Below are 14,665 nucleotides of genomic sequence, written 5' to 3' on the forward strand. Positions count from 1 at the left end.
TGCAAAATAAAAAATTGCCCATAGATGCGAAGCGCTCAGCGTTAGAGTCCATTTGCCCGGAAAACTTTTTATATTCACTATCTTAAAATTAGTTTAAATGAGTTTATCATCTTTCCTCGGGCTATTATTGCTATAAACCGGATAACGAGCTTAAGCTATTAATTGTACAACGTTTGACAGGTTCGTATCGAGTTAACTTTTTCTATTAATGACGATAACAGGTCCGCATCGTGCGATGTTTATAATGCTTATGATTCATAGACTACGCGGGTTAGGAGCGACAAACGAATGCATTTGCAAAGTATTAGTGGCGAAGAGACAGTATATTTAATGTAATAACAGGCGCAAGCTGCTGCCAGTAGATAATGAGAAAAAGCTAAATCAATAAATATGGTTAAATACAAAGAACAAGTCTATAATAATCCCCACAGACGAAGCAGATGGCGCGAACTAGGACAGATGGGTGAGGGGTCAAGCCAGGAGTAAAACAATAGGAATGTGGACACTCAGTGTGTGGTTGGCCATATCGCGGTCTACCCCTTGTCGACACCGAATCTTACTGTTTTATTTCGACCATCATTTACATTAGAATTATATTCATAGTCGAGCTATGCATCCAGCACATCTGGTCTCCATTTCTGCGTGGCTTTTAAGGACCACACAGGACTAGACGCGTCCTGCTGATTCTTCTGACAAGCTACCTGCTTTAACCGTATATAATACTAGAAAGTTTATAGTCGTTCAGTCCGCAAATGTAATGTATTTAGATAGAAACACATCATTCACTCAGTTTTTTTTTTGGGTGGAGCACAACGCTCTTTCAAGGTGTTGTAATTTAAGATTTTTATTCGGTCGGTCTGTCTATTCTTTAACTGGCACTATCGATGGGCATTGCGATGGGGTGACCTAAGGATTTAAAAAATGTATTAAACTTTAATTTTTACGAATAAATTTTGAACCCACAAAGCGGTAGCTGCTCATATTTTTTCTTCTTCCCTGACTACATACCGATGCGGCTTTTCCGTGAGACCCAAACAAGTTATAAAGCTTTATGCATTCGACCTGTTTTTACTATTTTTTTTCTTCAAATAAAATTTAGTTTTAGAGGATTACCATCGTGTAAAATACATTTAGCTAATTCTTATCTTTTCTTACTTAAATAAAAAAAAAACCCAGTTACACCTGCCTTTAAAAAATGCATTGCATTTTTTTATCTTCCTCTTTCATTTTGACGTAAAATAATTTGTATGTTTCATAAATTAGGTCTATAAAATTTGATAAAAAAGCGAATCAAATATTTGCGTTTAAAACTCACATTCTGTAATTAATATTTAAATATTTTTGTTATTAATTAATAAGATTAAAACGTCTTATTAACATTCGCTTGTTTTTTATAAACGGGATGAGAAAATTCGAGAGATAAACTACTTTTAAAAACGATTTTGGCTAATCGGGATAATGATTTTTATAATTTAATTCGGTGTCGGTAATAAACACGAAACAAAAACTAATTTTGATTTAATAGGTTGGAAGAAAAAAAGAAGAATCCAAAGAGAGATAAAATAATTGAAAAAAAGACCAAATAAGACATCAACTTTTCTAAAATGATTCTCGCTGGTGGAAACGAGGAGCTTCTCTCATTGAACTGAAGTCACTAGAAAAACAACAGCTTTTTTTCCCCCTTTTCCTCTTTCTATTTTCTTATAGAGCGAACGGGGACCACACCGAAAGCGGTACAGGGCCTATCTATTTTAACATCGGTCAGTGACACCGGGTCCTCCTCCATCCATCTTCTAAACAGACACTGAACAAACGGCCTTGTTTTATTTAAAACAATATTTTGAGTCTGTCCAAAGCTAAAATAAGACGCGAAAAAACTTGTTTTAAAAATTTTGACGTAATTCTCCACCGTGGAAAATATTAAAATAACGCATGTAAAAAAACTGACAGATGGTTACGAGCGGAGGAACTCTCGGTTTTAAGCACACTCGTGATTATGGAGCACGCTTCATCAACCACCCGATATCTTTACTAAGTTATCTTTTAATTAATATGCCGCATACCTATCGAGACTAAAGGATGCACCCGAGGGAGTACGACAATTTTCGAGTAGCCGAGTTTAACTTTAAACTGATTAATTTTCCAAATACGCGAAACAGAATTAAACAATATTTCAAAACAATCGATTATTTTGTTATCGTCTTACAAAATGCGCTTCTATTTCTGGCAAGATAAGTAAATATTTAATATTACAATTCGATTTTCCGTAAGAAATCGAAACTGGCAAATAAAAATGATTAATTACGTGTTAATAGAACCGTCAATACAATATAAATGAGAAAAATCTTAAGGGGATCGTCTCGAGCCAAAAGCTTCCATCTGTTTACAGTTCATTGTTCATAATTCAACCACCGTTATATCGCATCATCGAGCCTACCCTGTTACAAGATGGGTGTCAATGCCGGACAATGAAGAGTTTTTCAATAGGGGAATGAATATAGCCCTTTCGCCAGCCCATCCAGCTTTCTTCCACCCCAAAAGGGACATCTGTTATAGGGGGCCGCTCTCGCTTAAATCACAGTTCAACCCTCTAATTTTATTACAAAATAAATAATTTACACATTTCCACTCTAAAAGCTCATTGAGAATAACTAAATATAACAGAAAGAGTAAATATTCCTATTATTAAAAACGATTCTAATCGATTTACGTACAATCAAGATGGCGAAATTCGCAGTTCCTTTATTGTTTGTACCGGTACAAAGAAGGATGAGATCTTCATAAACGCATTTTTTAAACAGCTTGAGAAATAGCCTTATATCCGAACCTACTTAATGCTTTATCGCTATCCGCTAAATCGTTTTATTTAAAAACTGGATAAACTTAATGGAGAATGCAATGTTGTTAGTATACAATGGAGATAGAATGATATTAGCGGATAATCCTGTTTGCATGCTTGTCTATAGATCGTATTACTCGCATTCTTTGGAAACATTATTGTAAACATCACCGACATCACTTACTTATTTGATAAAGCGAAAACTGAATTTCTAATTTAGTCTAAGACGGTCCTCGCACTTCTTTATTAGATCCATAAAAAAATTTATTCGTTTTTGGAAGCTGCGGATTTAAATCTTGGTACTGTAAGTAGCGGCAATTGTTTTGACAAGACTGTTTCCTCGCTAATAACATCGAAAGGATTTCGCAGCGTGTCAAAAAGTGATTTTTATGCTAGAAAAATGTCAGGTAGACGTCAAATAAATTTTTAAATGTCAATAGATAATAACCAACTATCGTTAGATTAAACGAGAATATAGAGAGAGAGAGGGAATCGGATCGAGCTTAATTTGTCAGATCGAGGCAGGGAATATCTAATGGGAGACTAAGAAACAAACTGTTCCTAGCCAAAAGTGCACCAAAGACGTCGTGACCGAGCCAGGACGACAACCCTCCGCCATATTAATTATTCATAGCTGCTGATGTGGAAAAGTGGCGAACACGTGCCATCAATTCAATTAGGTGTCGAATCACAATAGTAGGGGACGGTGACTCCACGTGCGCGCTCAAAATATTGTCAGAGCAGCTTTTTGTACGCGGCCCGGCGACTATAATTTTCGTCTTGTAGCCTCGATGTAACGCTACACCTTATTCTCGCGCGGCTTATAGGCCTTATTGGTGGGTGGAGTAAGACAAGTATTAGCGCGCCTACGTCATTATCACTATTGACGGTGTTCGGTTACTAGCCGTTAGTCAATTCAGTTTCGCCTCTCTATAATGAATCCAAGAAGCGTCGTTTTGCAATTAGCGAAAAACCCAATTTTAATGGCAAGAATCGAGATATTAGTCATCTTGTAAAACCTGTATTTATGCTCGACTGGCACGTGTTTATTAAAATACAAGGCGAGATAACTTCATTAATGTAATTAATTCTCAACACAAAAATATATAAATGAGTAACATCGATAATTTATTCTGTCCTCACTCACTCCGACAGCGATTAACTTCTATAACCTGAAATATTTATCGTCTTTAATGATAATATATAGAGAACGATGCAAAAATAATTTTCTATAAACTTATAAGACGGAAAATTTCGCATCCAAACAAAGAGTTGAGGACACAGAACAAGCTATTTCTTCGTTTATATATTAAAATGGCTAAATTACGCATGTACGGTATGTTGAAAGCAGTAAAAGAGGACGAGGCGCGAATTATTACGTTTTATAAAACTGGAGCTCGACATTAAAACAAACAAAAACGAATTAAAACTGACACCTGCAAAACAAATAATATTAGTCAAGCAGCGAAAAATGAAGTTCTTAATCGGGATTTAAGCTGGTATTATCTCAAAATATTTATTTTATAACGGAGAGATCATTAACCTCTACAAAACGTTAACTTTATCGAACTCGGTTGTAGGATTTTTTTCCTCTCTTTTTTTTTCATTATTAAAATTTGTAATAAATAAAAATTTACATAGAACTTCACCCTAAAAATGATAAAAGGTGCTTTAGAAATTACCTGTAAGATATAATATTCACTTTTCTCCCATGAAAGGCCCAGCGTGTGTCTTTCAACATCAAATGCGACAATCACACTGTTCTACGTAGTGTTTAGTCTTTGTCATGTATATTTACGGTTCATTGAATAGAATAGAGGGTGTGGGTGGTTTTGGTAATGTCCAGTTGTAGTAAAGCTGCGGTTAAAACAAAAGGGTCCGGACTCGAAAACGTGACCGCGAGTGACTGAAAGGGAGGCGTTGTGGTCAGACCTGTTCGCTTCTCGTGAAATAACGTAGAATATTGTGTAGACGGGTGGATTGTGCACACTAATCTGCGCCCGAAGCCTTACGTCAAAGATAAATATGGTTGTAATAACGCGCGGCACCTCGCATTACCCCTCGGGGTAGTAAAAGTTTCATATCTGTATAGCCACACTAGACAATAGGCTGGGATTTTCAATAGTTTGTGCTGAATGCCGAGAGTTCTGGTGGAAAATTTAACAAGTTTTTAGTTGCGATGTTTTTTGTGATCGATAATATCCGAGGAGAGTAATTTTCGGTAATCCTTCTCTTTTTAAACAAACTGCGCATACAAAGCACTTAACACAAAAGAACGAGGCGCGAACATCCCTCGATTTTAAGAATAGTTTTGCAGTGTTTTTCTCGTTGCCGTATAGATTTATAATTATTGTTAGAAACAAAAGATGCGTTATTTTACGAAGACGAATGGAGATTACAGATGAGGTGGATAGTGCCTCGGGGCTGATGGACTTTTCGTGTTTCTCCCCGCAGAGTTCTCTACCAGCGTGGTTGAAAGGTCTCTGTTATCCTCAATTATCGTCACTTGTCATCTCATATTTAAATCACGAACAGAAACAAACAACCGCGTTACACAAAACCGCGTTGCCTCTTATATAAATACAGACTTTTCTTTCAGAGAAAATTCCTGAAAATTAATTTTGTCAATCGAGATCAAACAACAGTTAAGCAAATTTTACTCTCTCTTACAGATTTCTCGTAATTGATTCCATACGCAATCGTTCTATACACAAAAAAGAAGCAACGAAACACATAATAAACGTATAAAATTTTTTTTATTTGAGCACAATTTGCAATGACAACGTCTGGTGATACAATATCAATGAAGCAAAACATGATTGGGATTAAACAATAAAACAAATTCCCTTCGCGTGTGCTGTTTATGCCTTGTTTTAGTATTTGTAGTGGAGAAAATTCAGATCTATTAGGTAAGAGAAAGTCTTCTTGGCTTCAAAAAAAATGTTAATGCCTTGACTAGGGAATCGGCAACGAGGTTGAATGAAACTATAAATAAGGACAGAAGGCGTCACTGTATAAACACACGTTAAAAATGGCACGGCACAGAATGAAAGATAGAGAGAATAGAAGAGTACAAGTATTCTTGTCTGTTATATATATATATATTTGTGTGTATATATATTTTTTATTTATTAAATGTATATATATATATATTCGAATGCTTCCGTTATGTAGGCTTTTAAGTTCTGTAGAAGGGACGGGATATCAGCAAACGAGCAACATGGACGGGGAAGGGGGCGGTCACTGGATCGCACAGTTCCTTTCTTGTCGTAAAATTGCTCCTTTGGTAGCATTCTCGACGATTTCGTCGTCTTCTAGCCTGTGGAAGACATCAGTTGGTTAGACACAAACGAAATAATCACGTAAAGGACACGGGCTTACACAAAAATAAACCAAAAAACGACGACCTGTTTTGGACCGTCCCCTTTTTTGACCAAAAGGAAATGAATACGAAAATAGTAGAATGGAAAAGCGAGATAAGAGACACTACCAACAGAAAGTCAATATAATCCCCTCGACAAAAGGGAAGCCAACCAGACCGTCCAAGTGTATATAATCGCCGGACTCGGACTTCTGAATGGAAACTGTGCAGTTCCATTTTCCCAGGTGCGAAGTTTCACAAGCACTTTGTACGGGGATTTTGTTTCCGCTATTAAGATTGCACAGTCGTCAGAGGAAACCATTGTCAAGTATAAGGTTATAGCGAGCTCGTTCGGTACCAACAGTTCAAAATCAACTCCTGTCCGTACAAACTACGGCAGATGGCACTCAGCCAGTCTAACTGTAATGTTCATTAAGGACAGACATGGTATAGGCTTAAGTCGGCCGGCGGGGGTTGAATCGAACGAGATGCCTGATGCATGAAGTCCGGAGGGACAGTCTAATCCGTACAGAAAATGAGCTGGACTTGGAATATGACGGAAACACACATTCGTAATCCTCAAATAATTACAGCGGGACTGTGTCACGTGATGTGCGAGCGAAAATTGTTAGCTCGGGGAGAAGCGGTTCCGCTCATCGAATCATCTAGCGCCTTGTACTTCGTTTTCCTCGACTTACTAAGAAATGCACCGCGGGCCAAGAGAAAACCATTCGAAATTATAACTGCGGAAACATTTAACGTCGTCTCATCACTCTCGTCTTTAACGAACGAACGAACTTTTCTCCATCAATATTTCCTCCAATATAAAACAAAATTAATACCCTAACCAAATCGTCGCTCCTTTTTTTGCTCGCTATTATTATCGATCGGTTGATGATTTGTTACGGTCTTTCCTCCCCAAAACAAAATTCCTGTCCGAAGCGAGGCGATGCAACTTTTTTCAATTCGCGAAACGGAAGGTGAGAAATCTGAGCTATTACAAGGGACAATTAAAGGTCGAGGTTATGTGCCAATCTATCATAGAGGCGACCGTGTCAGGTAGGAGGTCTGGTATGTGAGTTACTCGAGACGAAGACTGATGAGTCAAGTGAAGACCTACGCATCAAGGTAGTAGAAGGGGAGGAGGATAGGAAACGTTGTACGGTTGTCCAGCATGCTTTGTTAAGCATGATTAGAATAACAGGATTGAATCGGACGGTGGCCACGTGCACGACAACGCGTGCCGGTTCGAAAACTCCTAACAATCACCTTATTATCCTCGTTGGTCGTTACTATAGCGTAAGGAATTAGTTGTGACATTGTCCAGCTGTTGGTTAGATTCAATCACAGGAAATTTATTAAAATATCGCTATGGTTTCTAACGTGGTAGCGGATTTTCGTTTTCTACCCGAAGCAATTAGGCGTATCCCGGAGTGCATTTCCTTAACAAATTGCGCGGAGGTGAAAGGTCGCACTGCGCCCTCCCAACTTCCTAATAGGTTGGATAAGGTGGTGACAAGAACGCGCGACTGTTGAAACCAGAAGCAAACAATTAGCGACCGGTTGATGGAGAGGGAGTGGAGGTAGTCGTCCTCCCAAGCCATACTGTTGACTTTGTAACACAAGACCAGATTTCCCTTCGGACATATAAACAAAATTCTATCAATCAGCGTTACATAAGCTGGTTCCGAGTTCAGTCGCAATACTTACGCCTTCTCCTGAGTGTCTAAATGTTGAACTAATTCGTCTCTTTTGTTGACGATCTCCACCAGCTCTTCCAATAACAATTTCTCGCGATGCTTTTGCGCTTCGGTCTTCTTACAATCTGCAAAGGAAACGTTCAATTTAAAGGAAAAAGAAAAAAAAAAAAAAAAAAGAAATGGATACCAAAATATACGTAAACGAAATCCATTATGAGATTAACAGATAGTTCAATACATTAGACAGAGGAGGCAGGAAAGGAAGAAAAAACTCGGCTGTCCACTTACAATCGCGCATCGTGTTGTGACAAGACATCTCGGGGGACGTTTTAGCGGAACTGCAAATGGAGCGAGAAATTCCCTGCGATTCCACAGAGACTAAGAGAATCAATAGAGCAGCCATATTACCTTGTCTTGTGTTACCGACAGACAAGTCCCTACGGATCTCAAAACACCGAACAGAGAACCAATGAACAAGAGGTCGGGATATAATGGAAATAACTTCTGACTTGGTCCCTTCAAATATTAACGACAAATTAAAGGAGTTCTCCCGACTATCTTTCAGAAATACTCCTTCCCCTCTGTCTCGTGCGACCGACAATAATACCATTTTCCCTATCAATCAGATGACTGCCGACTACTAATACGCGGATTATAAGGGTATTAAGTCCGGTTGTGTGGATGTAATACCTGAAAACCAGTCCTTCTATCAATCCCCCCTGCCCCCAATCGAACAAAGACTACATTTGCCTGGTCCAGTAATGCATTGCGTGCGAGGTGTTGCGAAGCATTGTCCCTTGTCTAATCCACCCACTGGTTCATGATTGCTATTTCGTTCTCCTTCTGTTTGATCCTATCTATTCCGTGCAAATGATTCCAATCCGTATGTCCTGCAATTCGTCTTAATTAAATTAAAGATATTCAAAAACGAAAAACTTGCGACTACAAAAAGTTTCCGCTGCCAACGGGCCACGTGTTTGTGTTGTTCCAAATCCACCTTCATTAAGACGTAATTAGAGTGTGAGAACATTTCGCCATCAGATTACAGCTGCTGTTGTTGGTGACATGTTGTTCTCCGGGCAACGATGGCTTAACGGACTGCTGCTTCTGGCAGTGGAACACACGTCTAATCCAAACAAAATCTATCGAAAAGGTTCGAAACCTTAACTGCAGTAAAAACAAAACTTGGAGGGAACCAAAAACATTATGTTGCCCGAGGAACTTCTGTCATCGACAGCCGGATCTTTTCAAAAATAAAACATTGCCCCGCATAGAAATGTCCTTTATGCAAGAACTCACCTTCAATCTCTAGCATGGCTCGTAACTCGCAATTTAATAACTGAAATCTCATTTCCAGATCTTCTTCCTTCTCCCTAAAAGATAATAAATTATTTATTATCTGCATTATAAACTATCTATTATAGGCTATTATTTCAATAAAATAACCTAAATCTGAAATTTATTGATAAATTGACGATAATACATTTTCTGGCACACACATTAGCCCAAGGGATACAAGTACCTGATACGGAGTGGCTGCTTAAATTAACAAATTGGCATCAATTAACTTCTACTAATCCGACTTCACAAATCCAAGTCTTACTAATTCATCACGTGTTAGTTGTAAAGCGATCTGACTCGATAATTGAGCACTATTTAGAAAACAAATAAGTTAGACAACTGACAAGATTGGGGGAAGCGTCAGGACAAACAGGTCGTGCTAGATAAGTTAGAAGGCCTCCGGCATGTGGAGACCGATAACTTGGACAAACTGTAATCTGTTAGTTGCACTGCTTACATTGTAACACCGACGTATTGCTTGGATTAGGTGCTCTACGGAAAGGCTATAGTGGGTCTGTTGGATGTTGATGAGATAGGCGGGAGGTCGAACCAGTCAATTTCACGACTGATCAGCGCTCAATTGGCGGGTCTCACTCCCCTCCTCCCCAGTATTGCATGCTGATACGGACTTTATACACTTCGCATGAAAGAGAAGTTGATATTTTGTATTGGACAATGTGGAACAGAGCGGGCGTTGCCTATCCGAGGTGCGACAAAAGAAGCAATTAGGCAGAAACTTACTTCCGACCCCCAAGTTCCCTTAACCTGCCCGGTGGTCCATCTTGGGTGTCCCCCGTTTTCCTATTGTTAACAGCCGGTGCAGGTGGCTAAGGCTGCTGATTACTCAAATCTAATCCCAGAAGAAATTGAAATTAGAAGCCATATTGCCATATCACGCGTCGATGTTTACGGAGACCGTTTTGAGTTTGCTTCATTTTTTCCCACACAGTCCTTTGACACAGGTGTGTGGTGCAGGTGTCGTGCAGCATTCCGACGAGCATACCAGCAGTCAGTCAGACATCACAATGAATGCGGGACGAACAAAGCTAGAGAGATGCAGCCGTAGAGAAAAGGAGTTTGGGGGAATCAGCGGCACGACAACTATGTGACCTGGTAAATGCCTTTGTCTGTGACGTCACCGGTGGAAATTTATCGAAAAACGAACACTATCAAATCTTTAAGAAAGCTGAAAGATTGTTGAGAAACAAGTAAAAAGTGTCCCCCTGTAACAACAAACGTCCCTTGTATACACAGGTGTAGCCAGAACTCTGTCCAAACACATGGACAAGTGAGGTAACAACATGGAAATCACCAACGAACCCTAACAAACGGATCTAGCAACAAGACGAGCACTGCATTTAATCCGTCTAGGGGTCATGGTTTACACAAGTGAAAAATTGATAACACCCAGCTTTCTGCGCAGTGCCCATTAGCAGGGAAAAAAGATAACAAAACTCTGGGGACATATAGAGGGAGGATACGAACAGTGAGGATTACGAAAAGAAGATTATGAGGAACAGTGACACAGATATAATGTTGACTAGGAGTGGTGCCTCGTGCCAATAGATGGTGACACATGATGCCCCTAATACTTCTGTCCACTAGGGACAATTTTGCGTTTCCTACGATTTAAAAACGAATAGAACGGGTTAAGAGACAAAATAAACGGCAAATATAACTATTTTTAAGGAGTCCAGTTAGATCTAACAAGACACTGAAAGCAAAACTATTCTCTTCAATTTAACAAACACTGAAAATAAAGTTCTATTACCTGTTCCCAGCTTATAGTCTTTACCATTGAACTATAATATTTTCATAAAAACGAATTTAAAAATTTTGCTAAGCACAAATAATTACTACTAATAGCATTTTAGAAAGTAACACAAAGATGTTATAAAGTTATATCATGCAACTGTAATGAGAAACTAATAAATTTATTCATTTCCATTTCAAATTAAAAAAAAATATATTAAAATTTTTATATTAATTTTAACTTTTTTTGTGTGTGAAGAATATATTCTAGTAAGTCCTAAAAAATCTTTTGTTGGAATGTTTTGAAATACTGACTGCAAAAATCAATCACCTGCATACCAATATATTAGTAAAACTTTAATTAACATAATAATGATGATGATGATGATGATGATAATATGAATATATAAGCTTGCAAAAGGAATAAAGAATTTATTAAATATTTGATTTTACATTTAGCAGATATTTTTTAATATAAAAATCATTAAAATAATCAAATAGAAAAACTAGCAGATATTCCAATGTTTTGTTAACTAATAATAATAAAAAATTTCAAAATATTAAATTATTTTTTAGAAATATTTTTGATAAACTAATCTAATAGTTTATTGCTTTACCTTCAAATGAAGCCTGTATGTTATAAATATAATATTTATTGTAGAATGATATATGCATTATCAAAGAAAATAATGTTAATTCATTGTTATATTGGTCGTAAACAAACGTATTTAAATCCGATACCACACATACTATAAAAGCATGTGTCAGAAATATAGGAACACAACAGAATGAAATATAACTCACAACTAACCGTTCTGACTTTTATTACTTCCTATAAATTTCAAAATTAAATGGAATAAAATGGTAAATATACAAATAATTAGTGATTAAAAAAAGGACAGAACATCTGATATCTTCAAATAATAATTAGAAAAAATTCATTTATAAAAACTATGCATCAAAATCAGCTGGAAGTAAGTTAAATTTAAAATAATTTAATAAAATGTCTATTAATATAATTTATATGAGCCAAAGTTTGAGAATTTTGATTAAAAAGATTATTACTTTTTAATCTATGATTAAATATATATTAATTACGATATTAGTATATGAAATCAATAACATTTTTTAAAATTATTATTTTTGTTAACGGAAAAATTTCTGGTCTCAACAGCAAGACAAAGCATCTTAAATATATATCAAGGCTTAGGCCAAAATATCACTACATAAGTTACATATAAAGGTAAATATCACTTCAAGGTTTATATTTTTGTTAACTATAACCCCCTTTGTAAATTTAGAATGGTGTGAGCCCTCTGGCTCTCTCATTTTTATGCCAATAATCTAAACTGTATCGACCTTAAAACATTTTGCTCTTTACAAAGTTTAAAATTAGTCCTACTACATTAAATACTGAATTTTTAGCAATTTATCGTAATGTAGTTTTCTATTTTACTCTCATTCAAATGTATCGCAATTTGTATTTCTATTTTTATTATTTAAAATCACTGAATGGTCTATAGTTAACTATAATTTACGTTGGATGGAAGACGATATGTTGAAAGCATATCAGAATCGGAATGGTACGATCGATTGATATTTAAAAAGAAAAAAAACAAAGATCATGGATTTAGCGATTGTTTTTATTTATTTCACTTTTAATATAAAAAACTCTAATATTCTATCGGATTTTGTCAATTTTCAAGGTAAGATTGGAGTATTTCTATCAATTTATGATACAAAAATTAAACATAAACATAATTAAATACTTTTATACTAGCGAAAACAATAAATAATTCACATTTACATTCTGCAGGAAAGCTGCGATAATGGATATAAAGAAAAGGAAAAATTAATATTTATAAGTAAATTTCCACTAATATTTTCTATGACTTAATTTGTTTATTTAAAAATCATCATCAAATCTTCAAACTGTTTATAAAAATTTGTTATCTGCATTATATTTTGGAATTTTATCGAGCTAAAAACAACAACAATAATAATAATTTTTAAGATTAAAATACAGGAAATCATATATAAAAATTCAGTTTAAAAATTTATATTTTAAATCAATTATATTCGGCTGTAATTATAACAAAATTTTTCAGTGACACAATTCAATATTTGAATAAATTTCACGATACTTAGTAAAAAAAAAACTGATGCAAATGACATTAATCCTCATTAATTTACGATAAATATATTTTCAACCAATAGATGGCGACACGGTCTATAAACAAATTTCTAACAAGTAAATTAAACATAAGCAGGAAAAAAATTTTTTTTACGAACACATTCATAAAAGAACTACATTCCTCTCTCGAAACTATCAAAACGGTATATTTCTTATCAAGAAATATGCAAGACATCTATTATTACTCGTCAAAAATATCCATTGAATATTTAAGTCTACATAGATCAGAACTGACTGACAAGATTTACAACAACAACATTGATTCTTTTACACAAATTATAAACACAAAATTGTTGCAGATATGCCCGATAAATTGTTTAAAAAAGAATAACCTCCCATGTATTCAATCATATTGCTAAAAATGCTAAGAAATACATTCTTCAACTTCATTATAACTTGCAGTTTTAAAGTTAAAACTCATTAATATATAATTTTTTTTTTTTTTACTGATTACAGGTTAATTTATTTTGATTTAATTCGTAAATAAAATACTCTTCTTTTTGGCTATTACAGAAAATAATTTAAACTATATCTATAAATCTAGATGATATACACTGAATGGGTAGTAGATCTAATGAAGATAAATGTTGAAAGAGAAAGATAAAAACTTTTTAAAATATTGTTCTAATTTTCACTTTCGTTTGATAATTTGTTTACAAACATTTTTCTTTTTCTTAAAAATAAATTTTAAAGAGGCTGATTATAATGGTGATAAATTGATATCAAATTAATTAATATTAAATATCTCTAAGCTTTTTTCTTAATCTTTAAAAACGTGAAAATAAATTCAACTTCTGTTCAGAATTTCAGTAATTGCAATGAAACTGTGTTATGTAGTTCCAATGTATTTTTTCTCTAGATATTCCTCCCTCCTTACATGGATACTTCTATCATTCTGACAATGATAATATATCTGCAGAATAGAATATTTTGGCTGTGTTGGAGCCATTGCTTGACAAATTCTTTGACTTCATAGAGTTCTTCATGTAGTGGCTCTTGTCTCATGAGGCTTCATTTAAAGGGTCAAATGGGATATAATTGCATGGTGTTAGATCCAGATTATAGGCCAAGTAATGCAGAATTTCCTAACCAAGTCTGTTGATTGCTTCCACCATATGCAGAGGCATGCTCCTACACCTGTCAAAATACTTCTATTCTGCATGCATATCTTCATGCCAAAACAATGGGAAAAGTACCTAAAGAAAAAAAAACATTAATTTGGATTCTAATACACACAGTTCCATTGCCATTATTGAAATTCTGAACAGAAGTTAAACTGTTCTTGCATATTAATATCATATTCAATGAGGTTTATCAATTCATTCAATTTCTTCATAGGATTTTAAAGTTGATGATTATACATCTATTGCATATACAGTAGATCCCTCCTATAATATGGGTTCATATAAGATGGATTCGTATAACACGGTGGAAAAATTGCGATTGTGTTCGTATAACACGGTAAAAGAACGAGACAG

The 14,665-nt window shown here is 35.4% G+C and overlaps 1 protein-coding gene across 7 annotated transcripts in view; it reads right to left on the reverse strand.

The window, feature by feature from the left end:
- Window positions 1-5,576: 5,576 nt before the first annotated feature.
- The window catches only part of Ehbp1 (Eps15 homology domain containing protein-binding protein 1), a 111,791-nt gene continuing 102,702 nt past the window's right edge, over window positions 5,577-14,665 (reverse strand). For all 7 annotated transcript variants that reach the window (XM_067263927.1, XM_067263926.1, XM_067263925.1 and 4 more), the window contains 3 exons: window positions 9,200-9,273; window positions 7,911-8,025; window positions 5,577-6,158 (listed from right to left, as the gene is read on the reverse strand). In XM_067263927.1, the coding sequence (XP_067120028.1) occupies window positions 6,080-6,158; window positions 7,911-8,025; window positions 9,200-9,273 (268 nt within the window). In that variant the 3' untranslated portion in view covers window positions 5,577-6,079. The remainder of the gene's footprint in view (window positions 6,159-7,910; window positions 8,026-9,199; window positions 9,274-14,665) is intronic.

The sequence above is a fragment of the Centruroides vittatus genome, unplaced genomic scaffold (assembly GCF_030686945.1).
Source record: "Centruroides vittatus isolate TY-2023 unplaced genomic scaffold, ASM3068694v2 contig_18, whole genome shotgun sequence".
In the NCBI taxonomy this organism is placed as follows: domain Eukaryota; kingdom Metazoa; phylum Arthropoda; class Arachnida; order Scorpiones; family Buthidae; genus Centruroides; species Centruroides vittatus.